Consider the following 17,372-nt stretch of genomic DNA (forward strand, 5'->3'; position numbering starts at 1 on the left):
TATACAAAAAAAAAAAAAACCCTACAGATTGCCAGGCATCCCCATATGTGTCAACTCCACCCAGATACCACTAAATCTGTCAGGCTCTGTGCTGCAATGACATTTATTCTGACCCACATGATAGAGATGCTAAACTGAATGAATAAAACTTAGACGCTCAGGATACTCACCCAATAAGATCAATAGAAAATTAACAGAGCCAGACTGATTATCAGAGAGGACCTATTAAAAGAAGACCACAAAAGCAGCACACCAGAACACCACTAGTTGCCACTTACAACTCAGATCACTCATATTATTAATATACTGCAGCCCGTATTGGACAATGACCCTGCTCTTTCTCAGGCATTGGATAACAGGCTTATACTTGTATGCAGACAACCACTCAATCTGAAGCAAATTCTCACAAGCAGCAAGAAAGGACAAGGATGGGACAAGTCTTTCAACAACCCAGGATAGTCTTTTGCAAATCTGTACATGAAAATAAAACTTTAAGAGCATCACTGAGTGAGAGATTGATGAACATCTAAAAGCAGATGTTTTGATGCTGATAGATCAAAAAATTTCAGGCTATCTCAAAAGTCTCAATAAAATGGGGTTTTAGTATGTTCACAATGTTATTGAGAAAGTACTTATAATCTATCTCACACGTAAGCTGCATTTGCACAACACAGCTATTTCTCCTTCTCCCATTTCTAAATCCTACATTATTCTAACCACGCTATACATCTAATGAACTGAGCTGCAGTTGATGAAGTTATGTTTTTTAATAAAATGTGTTAGTTGGGAAAAAAACATACTACTTGACGCCTCCTAATTTTCCATGCCTATCTAGGCCAATATCACTTCTAAAGTCTTGCCAAGCAACCCCTGACATTTGTCCAGGACTTCACAACCAATGAATCATAGATAAAGACAGTCTTAAGAGGTGGCTAGGCTGCAAGGAAATCATACTCACTCTAAAGTCTCAATTTCAGTTTCAATCCTTTAAAACAAGATAAGTATCATTTTCTCAAAATGAGTTTAAATGCTTTAAGCAATACTGAGTAAAAGCCCACCAGCCTAAGAAAGTTATACATATATTTCCTTTGAAAGGCATTTCAAGGGGAGCATTTGTGGGGTGATGTTATACTGTCATCATTAGCTATAGAAAAAAAATCAGAATAAGATATCTATGCAAAGTGAACTTCTGGGTGCTGAACATGAAACATGCTGATGTCAGGTTTTGATTTCAAAAATGGTAAAGCAAAGCGATTGTTCAGAGTCTTTGAAATATACATACTGAAAAGCTTCAGCAGTACCACACCTGTCTAGCAAAATAAGTGTTGTTTTTCCTTGATGTAAAATGCAAAAGGCAGCTTAAAAGCAGTCCACTCATCCATTGCATGCCACTTGGACTGTGATAGCTGATTGCTTAGTGTCTCATGGCATTCTGCTCTGTTTGTATCAGCTGTTAGTATTCTATCAGTAAGAACTGAGAAACAATGCTTACAGAGGTGATTGGCTGGGCTGGAAGAAAGAGAAAGCAATTTAACACTGAAATTAATCAGACTCCGCACAAGAGATAGTCCTTAAGACAGAGCATTACTTCCTTCTCTTCCAAAAGGTGAAATGAAAGAGCAGTTTGTCTTTCCCCCTCCAAGTTCTTTCATCAGTGAAAGCAGATCGATCCTTGCAAGAGGAAGGCCGCCCCCCACCCTCACTCCCACTTAAATCTATTAGGAAGAACAGGAATTTAATTACAGAGTAGTTTATCAGGAGTTTGACTTGTGGCATATGAAACACAACAGAAGAGCCAATGAGTAAGAAAGATTTCTAGAAATTTATTGGTTTCTTTCTCTAAAAAGAGAAGCTAAGGAGACACTAAAAGAACAGGATAAAGAGAGAAAATGACTTTTTCATATTTGGGAGTAGAAATTGGCCACCATATGCCAGGACAACATGAATAACACAGCATGATCAGACTGCATGTATGTAGTTCAGTATTGTGTAGCAAATAATAGGTATGCATTGTGTACAGGCAAGTGTACAGTTTTCATCGTGTACAGCCAAGGCAGATTTTTCCTGAGGACACCCACAATTCCTATAATGAGGGAAAATTTCTCTCGGTAGCCATTTCTTTTCCTTCTGTGGACTGGGATATCTTTTGCATGATGATTGTCCAGACTGCTAGTCTTTCTCCTGTCTCTCAGGGTCATTCCTACAAATGATTACAGTACCCTACAGGACTTTCAGCTCTGTAGTTCAACTCTGTACTTTAGCTTTCTTTTATGGTGCTCTTGGAGCAGAAATTTTTCAAATGTCACATTACTTAAACTATGAAGTAACCTATAAAGGGGAGGGGGACCTGCACTGGATTAAATGGTAACATATTGCCAGTTGGCCTGGCATGCAAATTATTGCCTCTTTATCTTCCATTCATTTTCTTACCATTTATTTTCCATAGCACTTCTAAGGTTCTAAATTTTATAAGAGAGCAACTGAGTTGACTTAAGTTGGAGTGCTTTGTTTTATTTTTTTAAATCTCCTTTTTGACTGTTCAGTGCAAAAATGTGCAGCTGACCACATGAGTTTCTGTAACTGGGTTGCTTCAATCCATTCGGTCATGGTGATGATGGTGATTAATTACATGTATGATAGCCAGCTCTCAATAATCAAAAAAAAATTACAATCAAATCAATAAAGCATCAAGATAAAAGATGGCAAGCACAACAGACCAGGTAGAATGAAGGGAGCGGTTTCACTCTCCCTTGCCAAAGACCTGGATGAAGATGCCAGAGGCACTGCTACAGGGAAGTGCACTTGGGGGATCCTAATAAATGACATTGTTCCATCAAAGAACCCAACGTACCAATCCTGCAGGATCAAATTGGCTGGGCAGATGCTTTGGGATACAGGCAGTTGTTCACGTAACCAGGCTCTGTGTCATGTATATGCTGATCAATAGAAGGCATGAGCTTCTATTGTGATATAGATGCCGCCTGAGATGAAAAAAGTTCCTAAAAAGAAAAGTAAAATAGACCATACAAATGATGTTGCAACTTTACTGTACAATTTAGGCAAGATAATCTTTTACACTTGCATTACAGAAAAGAGAAGTAGTTTTAGACTCAAGGCCTAAAGCTTTGGAGGATGGGGGTCATGTATATATTACAACTGTCATGTTCTACAAATATAAACATATGGAGCTCTCTTCCCAAAAAGACATCTGGAAATGTTTGGCACCATTTTCCATAGCCAGGTCTACATATCTTCTAGCCATGGTGCCAGCAAGCCAGATGGTCTGAACAGAACTGCTAGAGGCATGCTACATTAATGCTGCAGTGTCTGCATTCTTTTTCATATTCTTTCAGTAACGTTTGAGGTACTTCTCGATTGATAGAGTCCTCAGCAGCCAAACCTATCTAGCAGCCCTCTGTAAATCTTTCATTTCTAACTCTGAACATGTACGCCCTCTTGAGGCTAAATGCATGACATCAAGGGATCATCCTTAGCAAGAAGGGAATGTTTCTGGTAGCTAAATGAGTCGACAGCCATGGGCGTTGGGGCTCCCTTTTCTAATTAGGCTTTGTTCAGCTGTAGTTGTTTTAGCTGTTAGTCAGATATTTTCTCTCTGTATTGCAGAAACCCTCCCATTCTATAGTTTTGGGATTCTATGAGGTTATTCAACGGACTGAAAGAAAGGATTGTTAGAAAGACTTAACCATCATTATGAAGAGCTCCTGTTTCCTAAATGTTCTGCTCAGCCTTCCAGGTTGGCATTATCTGAATATATTGTATTGGGTTATAACTTCTCAGTCTGCAATCAAACATACATGAAGGGATTCATTCTCAAAAAAGCAGCTTTGTTCGAGCACTTGTTCAGGAAAAAAAGCCTCAAAGTTGACTTTGCACAGAGTAGCCAGAGTTCTAGGCACTAACTCCAGAGATAGCACAAAACACTTTGAAAGATGTGGTGTGGTTTTAAAACTAATAGCAGGTAGAATGATGCAGTAGATCTGAATAAAAGTGGTATGATGGAGTGACGGTGCTGAATCAATGTGTGGTACTGAAGATATAGGTTTTATAAAAGGACTAAAATGGACGTCAAAAAGTATGAACCGGTGTCTCCCAAATTGTAGGCATGCACCTATAACTTAAAACCCCCATATATTGCTATGGAAGTGATTTGTTTTCAATGGATTGCATCAGGAACTGCACAAGTGCAATGATACTTAAGGGACTTGTAGTCAAACCAATTAAATTTCCCAAAAGTTTATGCTGGCTAGATCAGGGGTAGGCAACCTTGGCTCTTTTTTGACTTGTGGACTTCAACTCCCAGAATGCCTGAGCCAGCATGGTTGAAGTCTACGAGTCATAAAAGAGCCAAGGTTGCTTACCCCTGGGCTAGATGCTCTAATGTTGACAATCTTACATTGGAGTTGCAGTGCATACTTTTATCACACTGACTGCCATAAGAAGGTTCTTATAAGTCATACCATTAATGTTAATTCAAAAGTTAACATTTTGTGTCAAAAGCAAATCAAACAGTTTATGGCAGGGGTCCCCAACCTTGGCAACTTTAAGACCTGTGGACTTCAACTCCCAGAATTCCCCAGCCAGCATGGCTGGCTGGGGAATTCTGGGAGTTGAAGTCCATAGGTCTTAAAGATGCCAAGGTTGGGGACCCCTGGTTTATGGAATGTATATAGTATATGATTAATTTCTAACCAGTACAATTCTAAGTTTAGCACAGAAACCAGATGATAGACAATCCACATACTTATTAGCAGTTCTTCCCAGTCTTATCCAATATCTGCAACTCAAGTCTCTCTGCCTTAAAAGATCATCTACTGTCAATAGTGGCAACATTTGAAAAGTAAAAGTTCCTTGTTCCTTTTTCATTACTGTGATGATGTATTGTAGATGTCATGATGGAACCTGGTGATGTCATAAACCATGCATGATCCATCTAACCTTTCCTATTTAAGGATCTGTGGAAGGCCAGGGCCCAGGCTGAATCTGGATCCCTGGGAATTCAAGAAGAGGAAATGAAGTATTTAGAGCTAGTAACAACAAGAAACATGGTATCTGCTGCTACAGGAGCTGGGGCTATTTTCCTGGTGGCCAAGACCATCATGGAAGGGATCAAGAGCCCTCCTCATAATCCAGAACCTCTTCCCTTAGCCAGTGAGTAATATGGATTCAGGGAGATATCCATGTATTTTGCTCTGTTTCAGAAGTGCTTGTGATACACAGTTATTCATCTATATGGCAGTTTCTCTGAAGCCTTGGTTTAACTATCAACTACCAACCAATAGCACAGAGCCTGCCCTGGGGCTGTGGTTCAAATAAAGTCTCAAACTTTGCCAAGTCACATGAGGTGTGGTATGAATCAGACATAAGATTGATTTTTAGATTATTTACCAACATTTTAGGCCTTTCCCTTTCCTTATACTGAAGCTGATGGTTTACTATTTGAATTACATCTATATCAGTCTTTCTCAATTTAATTCACCCCAGATATATTTAACCATCCCCAGATAGCCCATGATCCATGTCCATGTGTCAGGCACAAGAAATCAGGGACCAGGGTTGTTCAAATGAGTACAAGTTTATTCCATGTTATCTCTACCAAGAATCTGAATTATTAATGGTCAAGGCAAATTGGCAGGAGATAAGAGTCAATGGAATTCAAGGATGGCTGGACTTAGATTTTTTGTGGGCCCAAAGGGACTCCAAACTAATGATGCGCTTGACCCCCTCCTTGGGCTCAGCCTGGTCATCTCCTACACTGTTCTTTGGAGTTGCAGTCCAATCCGTTTGAATACTGGCAGCTTAGACAGGGAATGTTAATATATATAATCTCTAAAAGAGAGTGACTGTGGTTTCTTTTATAGCAATGAGTCTTATACTCTCTGAGGTGACACATTACATTAGGCCATGGTCTATTTCCTCATATTTTGTTGACTAAACCACATAGTTCAGGTCACACAGAGTTATGTTAGAATCATGGGTTAGAAACTATTAGTTATGACATGTAAATATAGCTAATTGTTGTTTATTTAATAAACTATGTTTAAGATGCTTTAGCATGTTGTGTGAATTCAGTGTTAATTTTATCCTAGTTCTGTCATCATTCTGAAGGAATCTGCTTCATTCTGATGCTTGGAAATTATGTAGTACATGTTGGGAGAATACCAGGTTGGAGAAAGCTGGTCAAAATATATCACCAATTTTACTGAGTCTCATTTATACCCCATTCATCTCTAGTTACGTTCCCCTGATCACTTCTCATTTTTGTCTTCCTGCTACTCTCCTCCCCTTTTCACTCTTAGAACTTGCTTTAGCTCACCAGAGTAAAACTGTGGTGGACTCTGGAGAACTTAGAGGACTTTTGCTCTCTCTCAATCCAAAGCTAGATGCTTACTCTAAGAATATGATACTCCATGGAATCACCCGTTGTGTTTATCTATTGGAATCAGAGGTGAGTGTCCAGAATATGATGTATAATAAAATGATGTATTATAAATACATAAATAAGCTATAAATAAGCTACTCAGGGCTTAATTCAAGGAACAAGGTTCAGAATGAAACTATACTAGATGATGGCAGACATGCATCTTTAAATATAAATAGCTTCTCTGAATCCTGTTTATGGGGATTACATTGCAAAAGAGAAATGAAAACTAAAGAAGGATTCATTTCTTCATTCATTACAAGCACTAAACCATTTTACTTCTTAAGGATCATACATTCGGCCAATAGTCCTGCATTCAAACCAGCTGGTGCAAAATGTGATGCAAGTCCCTCAGAGGAATGCTAATTGGTTCAGAAGATCTATGGTGACACTGCAGTAACTTAAGTGAAACCGATGAGGTCAGCACCTGAATGCACCTGATTGCATGGGAACCCTGTTTATGTTTTCTTGAGTTCCATGGGAGAAAAGGGATGCTTGGTCCCGCATTTAGATATGAGTTCTTTTAAACAATGCAGTACATTAAATTCATGAAATCCTGATCCCTAAGGTGGAAGCTGTAGATCTGGGCTGTAGAAATCTGAGTGACTACTAGAGGTAGAAAAATCATTCAGACCACTCCTTTCACCCGTGCAATGGTTGTGTCAATCCTGCACCCCAGATTTACTTATTTAATCTATTCATTCATTCATTCATTCATTCAGTTTCTATAGCTGTCCCTCTCAATTACTTTTGGAGGCTTATAATTCAAAAAAATATACTACAATTAAAACAAAAAAGCATTTTTAAAATGATAAAAATTCAAAATAAACATACACAGCAGCCAAGATACTTGGCAGAATAATAAAGCCAGGAAACAGGGTCTTTGACACATTCTGTACCCCTACGCTAAGAAACACAGCCAGGTTTTTAGAGACTTAAAAAAAGGCTAACAGGGTTGGGTCTGTTCTAATCTCTAAAGATATTCTACTGAGCAGGGGCTACCTCAGAAAAGGCTCATCTTCTAATCCTCACCAGCTGACAATTGTTGGCTGACAGGATCTGCAGTATGCCCAATATGCTAAATCAAATTGGATGTGTAGAGGCTCTTGGAAAAGGCAGTCCCTCGGGTAATCTGGTCCCAAGCCATATAGGACTTTAAAGGTGACCACCAGCCCCTGAACTGTAGCCAGAAACTTACCAATAACCAATGCAGCTCACACAGTAGTGATGTTACATATGCAGTATATCTAGCACCATTTACTACCTGCACAGCCACATTCTCCACCAGCTAAAGTTTCTGAATGCTCTTTAGAGACAGCTCCATGTAGAGCATGTTATAGTAATCTAAAAATGAGAGGTTACTGGGGCATGAGTCCTTGTGAGAGGGGCTCCTATCCAGAAATGGGCACAACTGGTGTACCCAAAGGTATACAAAGGCTGTCCTAGCCAGGGCTGCCATTTGTTCTTTGAGCGGGAGCCATGTATCTAGAAGTAATCCCAGATTGCTCATTGGGTCTGTCTGGGGTAGTGCAACTCCATTCAGAAGTAAAGTTGGAAAAACCTTGTCTCTGGAGGCCCAAATACCCACTGTCTTGCTAGGGCCGAGACAGTTCACCCCATCCAGTCCCCAGTAGCATCCAGAAGCTGGGATAGGTCATCCATGGCATCCCTCAAGGAGCCTGCAGTAGAGATATAAATCTAGGTGTCATTTGCATACTGATGACTTCTCACCCCAGAATGATGGATCACCTCGCCCAGCAGTCTCATATAAATGTTAAAATAGAAGGGGAGAGAGAACTAAACCCCACAAAATAAAGACACTGGGCTGGATCTCTCTCCCTCTATCAATACTGACTGGAACTGATCCCTGGAGAGAAGAGGAAAACCAGCACAAATCAGTGCCGCCTACTCCCAATTCCCAGAAGGATACCATGATTGATCTGGTAGCCCTACTAATTCTCCTTTTTCTGTGAGAATTAAGCTTTGTATTATGCCTTGCTTCTTCTGAAATGGAATCTTTGATTGTTTTACACATCTTTAACTCAGTTTCTAAGTTAACCATTTTTCCAAATTCACACAAAGTATTGAATCATAAACAAAATAAAAGGGCTGAGTTTTCACACCTGTGAAAATTAACCAGAGTTAAAATAAGCTAATATATTGTGTCAATAGAGTTGGTAGGTTTATTTAACTAACACAGTTAAGCCTGATTAAGTCAAACATAGCAATGTCAGCACATTTATTTATTGTTTACTGCATGAACACCCTACTCCTTGAACTCCCCACTTCAAGAAATTTATTTCACAGTTATCATACTATCGTAATTACTTAGTTGGCAAGCTTCAGACATATGTTCCTTAATTTGTTTGACTCCTCCTTCTCTTACAAGTTTTGGATTCTTTATAAAGCTCATCTTGTATTGTACTCTTTCTTGGGATCTTTTTTTTTTTTTAAAAAAAAAAAATCTCATGATAGCTGCTCTGATGTGTTGGAGTTTGGAAACCAGAATAGCCAAGAATAATAAATAACTGGTTACTTCACATCTTTTAAAATAAAAATCTTAAGAGTCATTATTTGAATGTGAAAAATTACAAACTATTAAATGGAATTGAAGATACTTTCTCGCACTTAGCCGTACATGTATCTACACACACACTGATTCTGATTTTTTTCCCAGGCATCTGCATGTACTTATGAGGATATTAAACTTGTAGCCTCATTCCTGGATGATTCAGACATGGGTGTCAAGATTCAGACAATGCATACTCTCAAGGCTTTTGCTGGAATCTGGAAATTTAGAATCAGAATTCAGGTGATCATTTGTATATAGTACTGTATTTTTGTACTAAACACATACATATATCAGTATCAATTCACATGTGAATGATTGTCATTTGATATTATGGTCATTGTCATCTATAAGAGTGCAGCTATACCTGTGAATTTTTTCCATAGATAAGCATATCCTATGCTAAATATAAAAAAGCTGTGAATGTGCTGGCCACAAAATTTGATCTATGATTGTGCTTTCATTAAAAACAACCAAAATAATCACTTTAGCTGTTTATTAGTTTATTTGTAGATAAACTGCTGTTCAGCCCCTGGTTAGATGTGTACTTCTACATTATATAATACTAGGATGTACAGTTTGCAGTGGATTTAGTTTAAATGCATAACAAATCAAAAGAAAGCATTTAGCATAGGAATGAGTTATGTATTTTTTTTTTTTTTTGCTAAATATGCCTAATACAATAGACGTTTAGAAAGAGACATTTCCAATCGTAATTAATCTGGCAACAAATAGGTTATGTATGGGAAGTTTGGTTCTTTTTTCTTTTCTCAGCTACTAAATTATGTTTTGAACTCTCAGAAAAATACAGGTTTTTTTTCCCCCACAGCAAAAGCAGGACACACAGGATATCCTTAGGAAATTGAAAATGTATCAATGTTCATAATACATTTGAAATAAAATAAAATGTTCATGGACCAATGACAACAACAAATAAATTGCTGGAGGGGGGGAGGGATGTTTGTGTCCCAGAAAAAAACTGTCCAGATTTTCCAAAGGGATATGCTAGTTGCTGTATAAAGAAGAAATTATAGAAAGCTGCATTATTTTAATCTGCATAATCAGTTATTAGGTATAACATACTCTTCTATCACCAGAAATTAGTCCCAGCCAGAAATGTTAATCTGATGTTGATTTCAACCTTACAATTTGCAATTAATGAACCCTACCCTTTATTAATTGAGCTCACAAGTATAACTAGAAAAATACTGCAACATCAACAAACCATACGCAAAATGGTTCTCTAAATCTCTTCCTCTTTCAACTGGATGGGATTCTTAGATTCATCATCTGGTCTACTTAAGATTTATTCATGATAAATCCAACTATGATCCTTGGTCACTATAGCAATGGTGCTGAGACATCTACCATAGCTTTATTCTTGGGGCAAGTCATAAGATGCTTTATGCATGAATGTGCCAGAGTAAGACACTGGCTTAACCACTGGCTGATGTTGGAACAAGAGCCCCATTTTTGTTGATCACCTGGTTTATCGGTGATAAATAATTTTGTTTGCCAAAACCTTAAGAGTACTTTTGTGTCCCACAAATATCAACTTGGGGGCAGCTAAAGTCTTTGACAGCTGTAGGTGCACTGTGGCTTACCCTGCGCAGCTATTGTCTTTGCAGCTGCTCTAAAGAAAGGGAAGTCCTGTAACTTCCAAATACCCTGCATATCTTCAGAGACTGCCAGTTTGTAAGTTGTTTACTAATACCATTTGGTTTTATTTTACATGGTCTTGGCACTTGTGTTTCCTTTCTGGTTCAATAGAGACACTAGTGCTGCACTTAAGTTGTGGAAAAACACTGCTATTGGTGTCACTTCAAGCTCTTGGGTTCTCCAAAGAAATCACTCCTTTCCTTTCATTACCCAACTATAAGGAGGAACAGATGACTTTACAAGAGGAGTTGCTTCTTTGATCCTGTGGAATTCCATCTCTTCTATTTTTAAGCTCAACTTCAGGAACTGGTGTTAGAAGGATACTGCTCTTCTCTAGAAGGTGAAACCAAGAGTGGAAAAAATGTTTCCTCCCAAAGGGACAGGAAATAAATTCCTTTTCTTGGCTTGCTTCTCACCTGAAATTAAACTATTCCTGTGAGACTCTCTGGTGCTCAGGCATTGTTCTATTTATATTTTATCTAACACTTATCTGGAATAGTAAACAATTATTAAACAACAAAATAATTCCAAGAATAAGATTTATTGTAAGACTGCTACTAGATCCTCAAAACGAACCACCCAGTATGTTAATGCTTTTTCTAATTTTGGAAAAGAAAATCCATTTAAAAAAAAACATTATTTATAGAAAAATATTAGTGTTTTAATGATTAACAAAAACTGAGAAACTGAAAGCATCAGTTCTTATACAAATGGTGTTTGCAATGATAGTTTGAAATACACAACCTGAGGCTTATTCTCAGTGCATGCAGCACCCCCAGAGTGCTCTAAATATTGTTATCAAATTGTAATTATTAATGTGATTGAAGGGGGAAATTATTAAATACATGACATGAGGATAACCATATTAACTATATTTAATTAAAATGTAAGTGAAATGAATTGCGTTTCCATTTTTGTTCTGATTGCACTCACTACTTTTTGCAATGCAGCCTCTGGCCTAGGCTACTTGTAGCACACCTCTGAAACAAAGGATTTCTGCTCTATTATTCACAAATATAAATGCTGTTTTGTTCTGTGCAGGAATTTATGCCCAAGATTCTTGAAATGATCACTGAATTATGGGATACCGACATACATGTTGCTGGACTGAGATTACTGAATGGATTGCCGTGGCCAAATCACATGCAACCCCTCCTAAAAAAGCTCTTGCCCACATTAATGGACATTCTGCAGATGGGGACCAATTTGGCCCAGGTACTATATGGTTCATGAACTGTCCAACATGCTCTAAACCCAAACTCCTAATATCATCAGCTTTTGGGGGGGGGGCACAATGAAGAAGTCATGGTATACATAAGCCTCCTACCTTTAATGATTATATTGTCTGAAAGGTGTTTTTTTTTTCAGGTGCAGATTCTAAAATTCCTTAGCACATTAGCCCAGAAGGAAGAACTGTTATTTGATATCATGAATTGCCAGGTAAAGATTTCCTCCCGCCCCCGCCCCCCCACAGGGATATTTGGCAGAGGAAGTAAAATACCCGAGAGCAAAAGTAGATTTTTAAGTAGTTATTTAATCAAAGAGACATAAACAAGTACGTAACTGGAAGATACCCTAATGTGTATCTTCCCAACATGCTGACAGTGCAATTCATATCTGAACATTCTGCGGATTGCATCCCAACATAGAGTATGTCAGATTTCAGAAAAAAAAATACATTTTTCCTGTCGTGAGATAATTTCTTATAAAAGAATCTGAAGTCTCTTACCCTCAAAAGAAGATGTAATCAATTAGCCAGTAGAACACGAACAGTCTGTTAGATAATCGTTTTATCTTTTTCTTTAAGGCTTACATTTCATTACATTTCCCTTTTTAAGGTGCATCCAGAATTCCTCAGCCTGTTCCAACCTTCCCAGCTTGGAAGCCTGCTTTTTGAGCTGCTAGTGCTCGTGGAACGACTCTGTGAGGGTCGCCTGACTCCCCACTACCAATCAGGGCACTGGCAATACAATGAGTTGTCACTTCATGAGGTCCTTTTTGGAAACAATTCTCGGCTAGCTGATTGTCTTCTCTCCCTCATCATTCATCCCGAGGAAGAAGTGCAGATTCAAGCCTGCAGAGTTATTCTGAAACAGCAATTAAATGAGGAGGGGGAAATAGCTGGCACCCAGAACACCAATTCTTCTTTAAGCAAATTCTTCTGTGAGATCAATGCTGATGGCCCCAGTGCTGAACCTATGTATTAGATCCTTGCAGAATTTAACGCAGAATTAAATTATCTTTAGAAATATGGAAAGAAAATAATTATTTTGAAAAAAATAAAAACTTTCAAACTGGAAAATATATATAGGAAAAAAGCAGGTTGGTAGCCAGTCAAGAGGCCAAACAATCCTAGTGGCCTTGCACCAGTAAAAGCAGAAAAACTCTTCCTCAATAATAATATCCCAGAACAGAGCAATAGTGACAGCATCTTAACTGGTAGACCCAAGTCTTGGCCTTCTTTGTGATGGCTCCCTCCCTGTGGAACATCATCTTTGCAGAAATAAAATTGGTCCTCACCTTGACACTCTTTCAAAAGGCCCTGAAGACCTCATTTTGCCAATGGGCCTGGAGACCCCAAGGTGATTGGTTTAATTGTTCTTGCCAGAACAGGGGGATTAAGGTTTATTAGGTTTTGTATTGGATTTTTTTTTTGTAAGATCTGGATTCACTGTGAATGAATTGGCGGCCACATAAATTCCATAAATAAATAAATAAACAAACAAACAAATAAAATTACCTATAACATAAAAACATAATCAGTTTAAACCAATCACAGGCCAACATTCCTATGCCTGAGAGTCAAAGAAAATGTAAGGCTACTCAAGATGCAAACATGGGATTTCCCTGTTCCACCATTTATATAACATGTAGTATAATCCCACCCAGTAGGATTATGACCTAGGGTTTTTCACTGCATGAATTAATGAAATACAAATAGGAATAAACAACCAGAAGTTCTTATACTTTTATCACTTCACTTACATTCATCCCAGCCCATGCATATTTCCTTTGGATCGGAAAACAGAAATGGAAGAACAAGCAACGTAATACAAGTCCTGAAATTTCTGTAGTTGGAGGTTTGCATATAGAATTACTCAGTGAAAACATGAATATCCCGCTCAAAGGCCTGCTCTCTCATAATCACCCAAACTGATATGACAGGAAGGACAAAGATTAGTCTTAAACCAAGATTTTAACAAGATACTTGGCCCTCCTCCTTAATATATTCCATCTTGAAAAAGGCCAATGTGGATTGGGGAGGAGACCTTGTGTATTAACATCTGATAAATTAAAATACTCATGGGGCAAAGTAAGTTCTTTGAGCTGACATCTTCAGAAATCAGTATGCATTACATTTATCAATTTGGCATATAACTGCCCTTTCTGTGCCTGAACTATCAATGATGATCCTATTTTTGGCTATTTCACGGGCAAAGTTGCTTTGGCATGCAGATATTCTAATGTGGAAGTGCATCAACATATCTATACACCAGCTTTGTTTGTGCTTGGAGTCACTTTTCCATACCCCACGGTTTTCTAGACCAGTGGTTCTCAACCTTTCTAATGCCACGACCCCATAATACAGTTCCCCATGTTGTGGTGACCCCCAACCACTTATACATCACCGGGTGCCAGGGGCGTGGCCAAAGAAAAGGGGGGGGGGAAATGGCGGACTGCGTTGTTTGGCGACCCCCGTGAAATGGTCATTCGACCCCAAATGGAGTCCCGACCCACAGGTTGAGAACCACTGTTCTAGACAGTGTATCTGGAAACAGGAAAGCCTTTGAAATGGCTTATGGTGTTTTCAAGAGCAGCTACTCAGAAATCTTCTAAATACATTGACAAATCATTTCATTTCAGAGTCCAACTCAGGAAAGAAATTTCCCCAGCTAAAATAGTCCAATCAGATATTTTACATTAGAACATTTATTTCTCAGAGAGAAAATATAGTTTCAGACAGTCAGATTATAGTAGGTAAAATTAGCATTTTTCTTTACAAGCATAGAATTTATTACCTCTTATTCCATCTGATATAAACAGTTCTAGAAAGCAAATAAACTCACTTTCTACAATAAATAGAGCCATCTGTGCTTTACAGCAGACTGACAAGTCACATTTAGGTCCCATAGCAACAGCAGGATATTAGCCAATTCAAATCCTTAAATTGTAATTTTAAAAAAAAAGAAATTAAAATGCAAGATCTTAAAACAGTTAAACATAAATCACAAGTCAACAACCAGGTTACAATCTGGGGAAATGTATGTTTCTTTAAATTAATTATACTGTATGCATACAAAAGACCCAGCAACACAACTGAGGACTTAAGGATTAACAATCGGCCTGAATAATAATTTAGAACAGTAGTTTACAATTATGTACAAAAGTTCCTTCTGTAACCACACTCTTGAGATATTAACTATTTTTTTTAAAAAAAGATTCCTATTCATGTTCTGTATATGTTACAGATATTTCCCATATAGTGTGGTTTTATGTCCCAATGTACAACATGTGGTTCTTGAAAAAAAGACCACATAGAAATGGCAGTGATTTTCCCACAATAACATTTGTTCCACAATCTCTTCATAAGAAAATAACAACAATAATGAAGTGAAAAGGGAAGAAAAAAAACACAATGGTTTTCAAATTACAATCTTGCTCTGTACCTTTGGTTTGAAATTCTTAAACGGAAAAAAAAAACTTCATAAAATCAAATGTTACATATGAAATACATTGTTAACTTGCAGAGCTCAGCTCTTCCTCTTTTTGTAGCGTATGCAAGTTAAAAAAAATAGGTTTCTCCAAGAGGTTGTGCTCTATTTTTAACAGATCCCAATAACGGAAGCTCAGAGAGCATGAAAGCAAATGCTGAAGTATTTATGGGGTGGCCAAGAGTGACTGTAAGGAATGACAAACACATTCCAATTTAATTCTCATTTCTTCAGGTAAAGAGGAATCATGATTCTACATGATTACCCTAGTCCAGAACTGCCTACATCAAAGTACATATGGCACTCTAAATAAGCAGATACTTAGTACTGAAAGCTGGAAAAAGCTCTAAATGTGCAATGTGATGCTTAATGGCCCAAACCCAAACAGGGCGATGCTTCCATGTCTAGAAATCCTACAGAACGGACAGGATGCTGTGGTTTCCTGAAGAACAGGCATGACAAGTGAGACAGGGCTTCAGTGACATTGTTCATGAACAGGGGTAATGTGGGGGGGAAATGTTTTTGATACCATAAAGATTGCTTTTTCCTCATTTCACAATAAACCTTCATATCTAGCAACGACATTCTAGCAGCATAAGTATTTGTAAAATAACATTTAAAATATTATTTTATCAATTTTCAGAAGTATACGAATCTGAAATTGAAATGTAAAAATCACAGAAAATATCTCCCAAGGGGTTTCTTCATATTTAAAGCTCTGTGAATGTGAGCATGACAGAAAATCAGGAAAGGGGCGTTACCCCCCAAATATTCTATCTTTCTTTTTTATTGTAATCTCTAACATAAAAGCATATACAAATTTAGAGATTTCTACACAGGGTTGCAAATGTAATTGAAAGGGGGAGGGGGACCAGTGTTTTTCAAAAATAACATGAAAATATATGGGGAATATTAGTGAACATTTGGCACACAAGAGTCATCAAAAAGACCCTCAATTCATAGCAGAAGCAATAAACTCCACAGCTGCTTCAGGACTAGCTGAAGTTTAAAAACTCAAGAGTCTGGTAGGGCTTCTTGTTCAATCAGCAAATTTTCTAAGATTCTGTCAGGGTTGCAGCATTATAGTGCAGCTGCTCCTAACATCTTCTTACTAGGTCAGGCTGCTACATCACTTCTTTCCCACCTGGATCCTTTGGGAAACATGTTCAGAAAGAAACCAGGCAGACTTTTTGGCACATATCAAGTATGTAACATGAACTTTCCCTACTGTTGGAAATACCGTGTCTCTACTAAGAATGCAAATATGGCAATTGTATCTTCCTATAGGCAGGAAAATCCCATATTCCTCAGGATATAGTTGATCCACTTTGCCTGCGGATGCAGACATTACTTCCTACAGGATGGGTAGAACAGGTTTCCTACAGATAATTGGGGGTGACGAAAGGATGGTCTCCCCGAACGCGGCTCATGTGAATCATTGCACGGTCATATGCAACCTGGACAGACTTCCGGATACTGGTTTTCCGTCCTTCCAGCATCTTGAGTTTATCCACAGTGTCATCTACTCCAAGAGGAAGAACTTTTTCTTGTGGAAGCCACTGCCTAGAGGAGGGAAGGAAGGAGAGAGAGAGAGAGGGAGGGAGGGAGGGAGGGAGGGAGAGAGATCATTATTATGGAGACAATGAAGAAATTGAGAGCACTACAAATTGTACAAATCAACCCATTCTATGACTTTTAAATGTTCAAGTTGCACTAATGCATGATAAAGTGTTAGTAAATGTATACTCTCTAGCAAAAACAAGCTAGAGCACTTAGTGCAGTTACAAACAGAAGACATACTTATGATTCACTAGAATAGGGGTTCCCAACCAGGCGTGCTTGCACCCCCTGGGGGTACGAGATGTTATTCCAGGGGGTACGAAAATTTGGGTTTTCAAAATTATAGTGTATATGCATAATTCATTTCAAACTTTTGTAAGGGGTGCAAGAATATATCAGAAGCGTTCTAGGGGTGTGGGGTATAGAAAAGGTT

General features: G+C 38.2%; 2 protein-coding genes across 4 annotated transcripts in view; one reads left to right on the top strand and one right to left on the bottom strand.

Moving 5' to 3' along the window:
- The first annotated feature begins 4,950 nt into the window (after window positions 1-4,950).
- On the top strand, window positions 4,951-14,854 carry LOC120298964 (armadillo repeat-containing protein 12-like). The gene is made up of 6 exons (XM_039323266.1): window positions 4,951-5,169; window positions 6,318-6,466; window positions 9,117-9,251; window positions 11,709-11,882; window positions 12,036-12,107; window positions 12,506-14,854. Exons 1-6 carry the CDS (start codon window positions 5,031-5,033, stop codon window positions 12,872-12,874), a joined length of 1,038 nt encoding a protein of 345 aa, XP_039179200.1. The 5' UTR covers window positions 4,951-5,030; the 3' UTR covers window positions 12,875-14,854.
- Window positions 14,582-17,372, bottom strand: part of BRPF3 (bromodomain and PHD finger containing 3) — a 40,623-nt gene continuing 37,832 nt past the window's right edge. For all 3 annotated transcript variants that reach the window (XM_039323264.1, XM_039323263.1, XM_039323262.1), the window contains one exon: window positions 14,582-16,942. In XM_039323264.1, the coding sequence (XP_039179198.1) occupies window positions 16,759-16,942 (184 nt within the window). In that variant the 3' untranslated portion in view covers window positions 14,582-16,758. The remainder of the gene's footprint in view (window positions 16,943-17,372) is intronic.

The sequence above is a fragment of the Crotalus tigris genome, unplaced genomic scaffold, assembly GCF_016545835.1.
Source record: "Crotalus tigris isolate CLP2741 ecotype Arizona unplaced genomic scaffold, ASM1654583v1 scf7180000024167.7108832, whole genome shotgun sequence".
Classification (NCBI taxonomy): Eukaryota; Metazoa; Chordata; class Lepidosauria; order Squamata; family Viperidae; genus Crotalus; species Crotalus tigris.

What these genes read in the sequence shown, in the direction of transcription:
- LOC120298964 (XM_039323266.1), top strand. Translation starts at nt 5,031, where the DNA reads ATGAAGTATTTAGAGCTAGTAACAACAAGAAACATGGTATCTGCTGCT. An exon ending in TTTATCTATTGGAATCAGAG is followed by an intron (nt 6,467 to 9,116) that starts GTGAGTGTCCAG and finishes TTTTTTTCCCAG; the next exon opens with GCATCTGCATGTACTTATGA. An exon ending in TGGGGACCAATTTGGCCCAG is followed by an intron (nt 11,883 to 12,035) that starts GTACTATATGGT and finishes TTTTTTTTTCAG; the next exon opens with GTGCAGATTCTAAAATTCCT.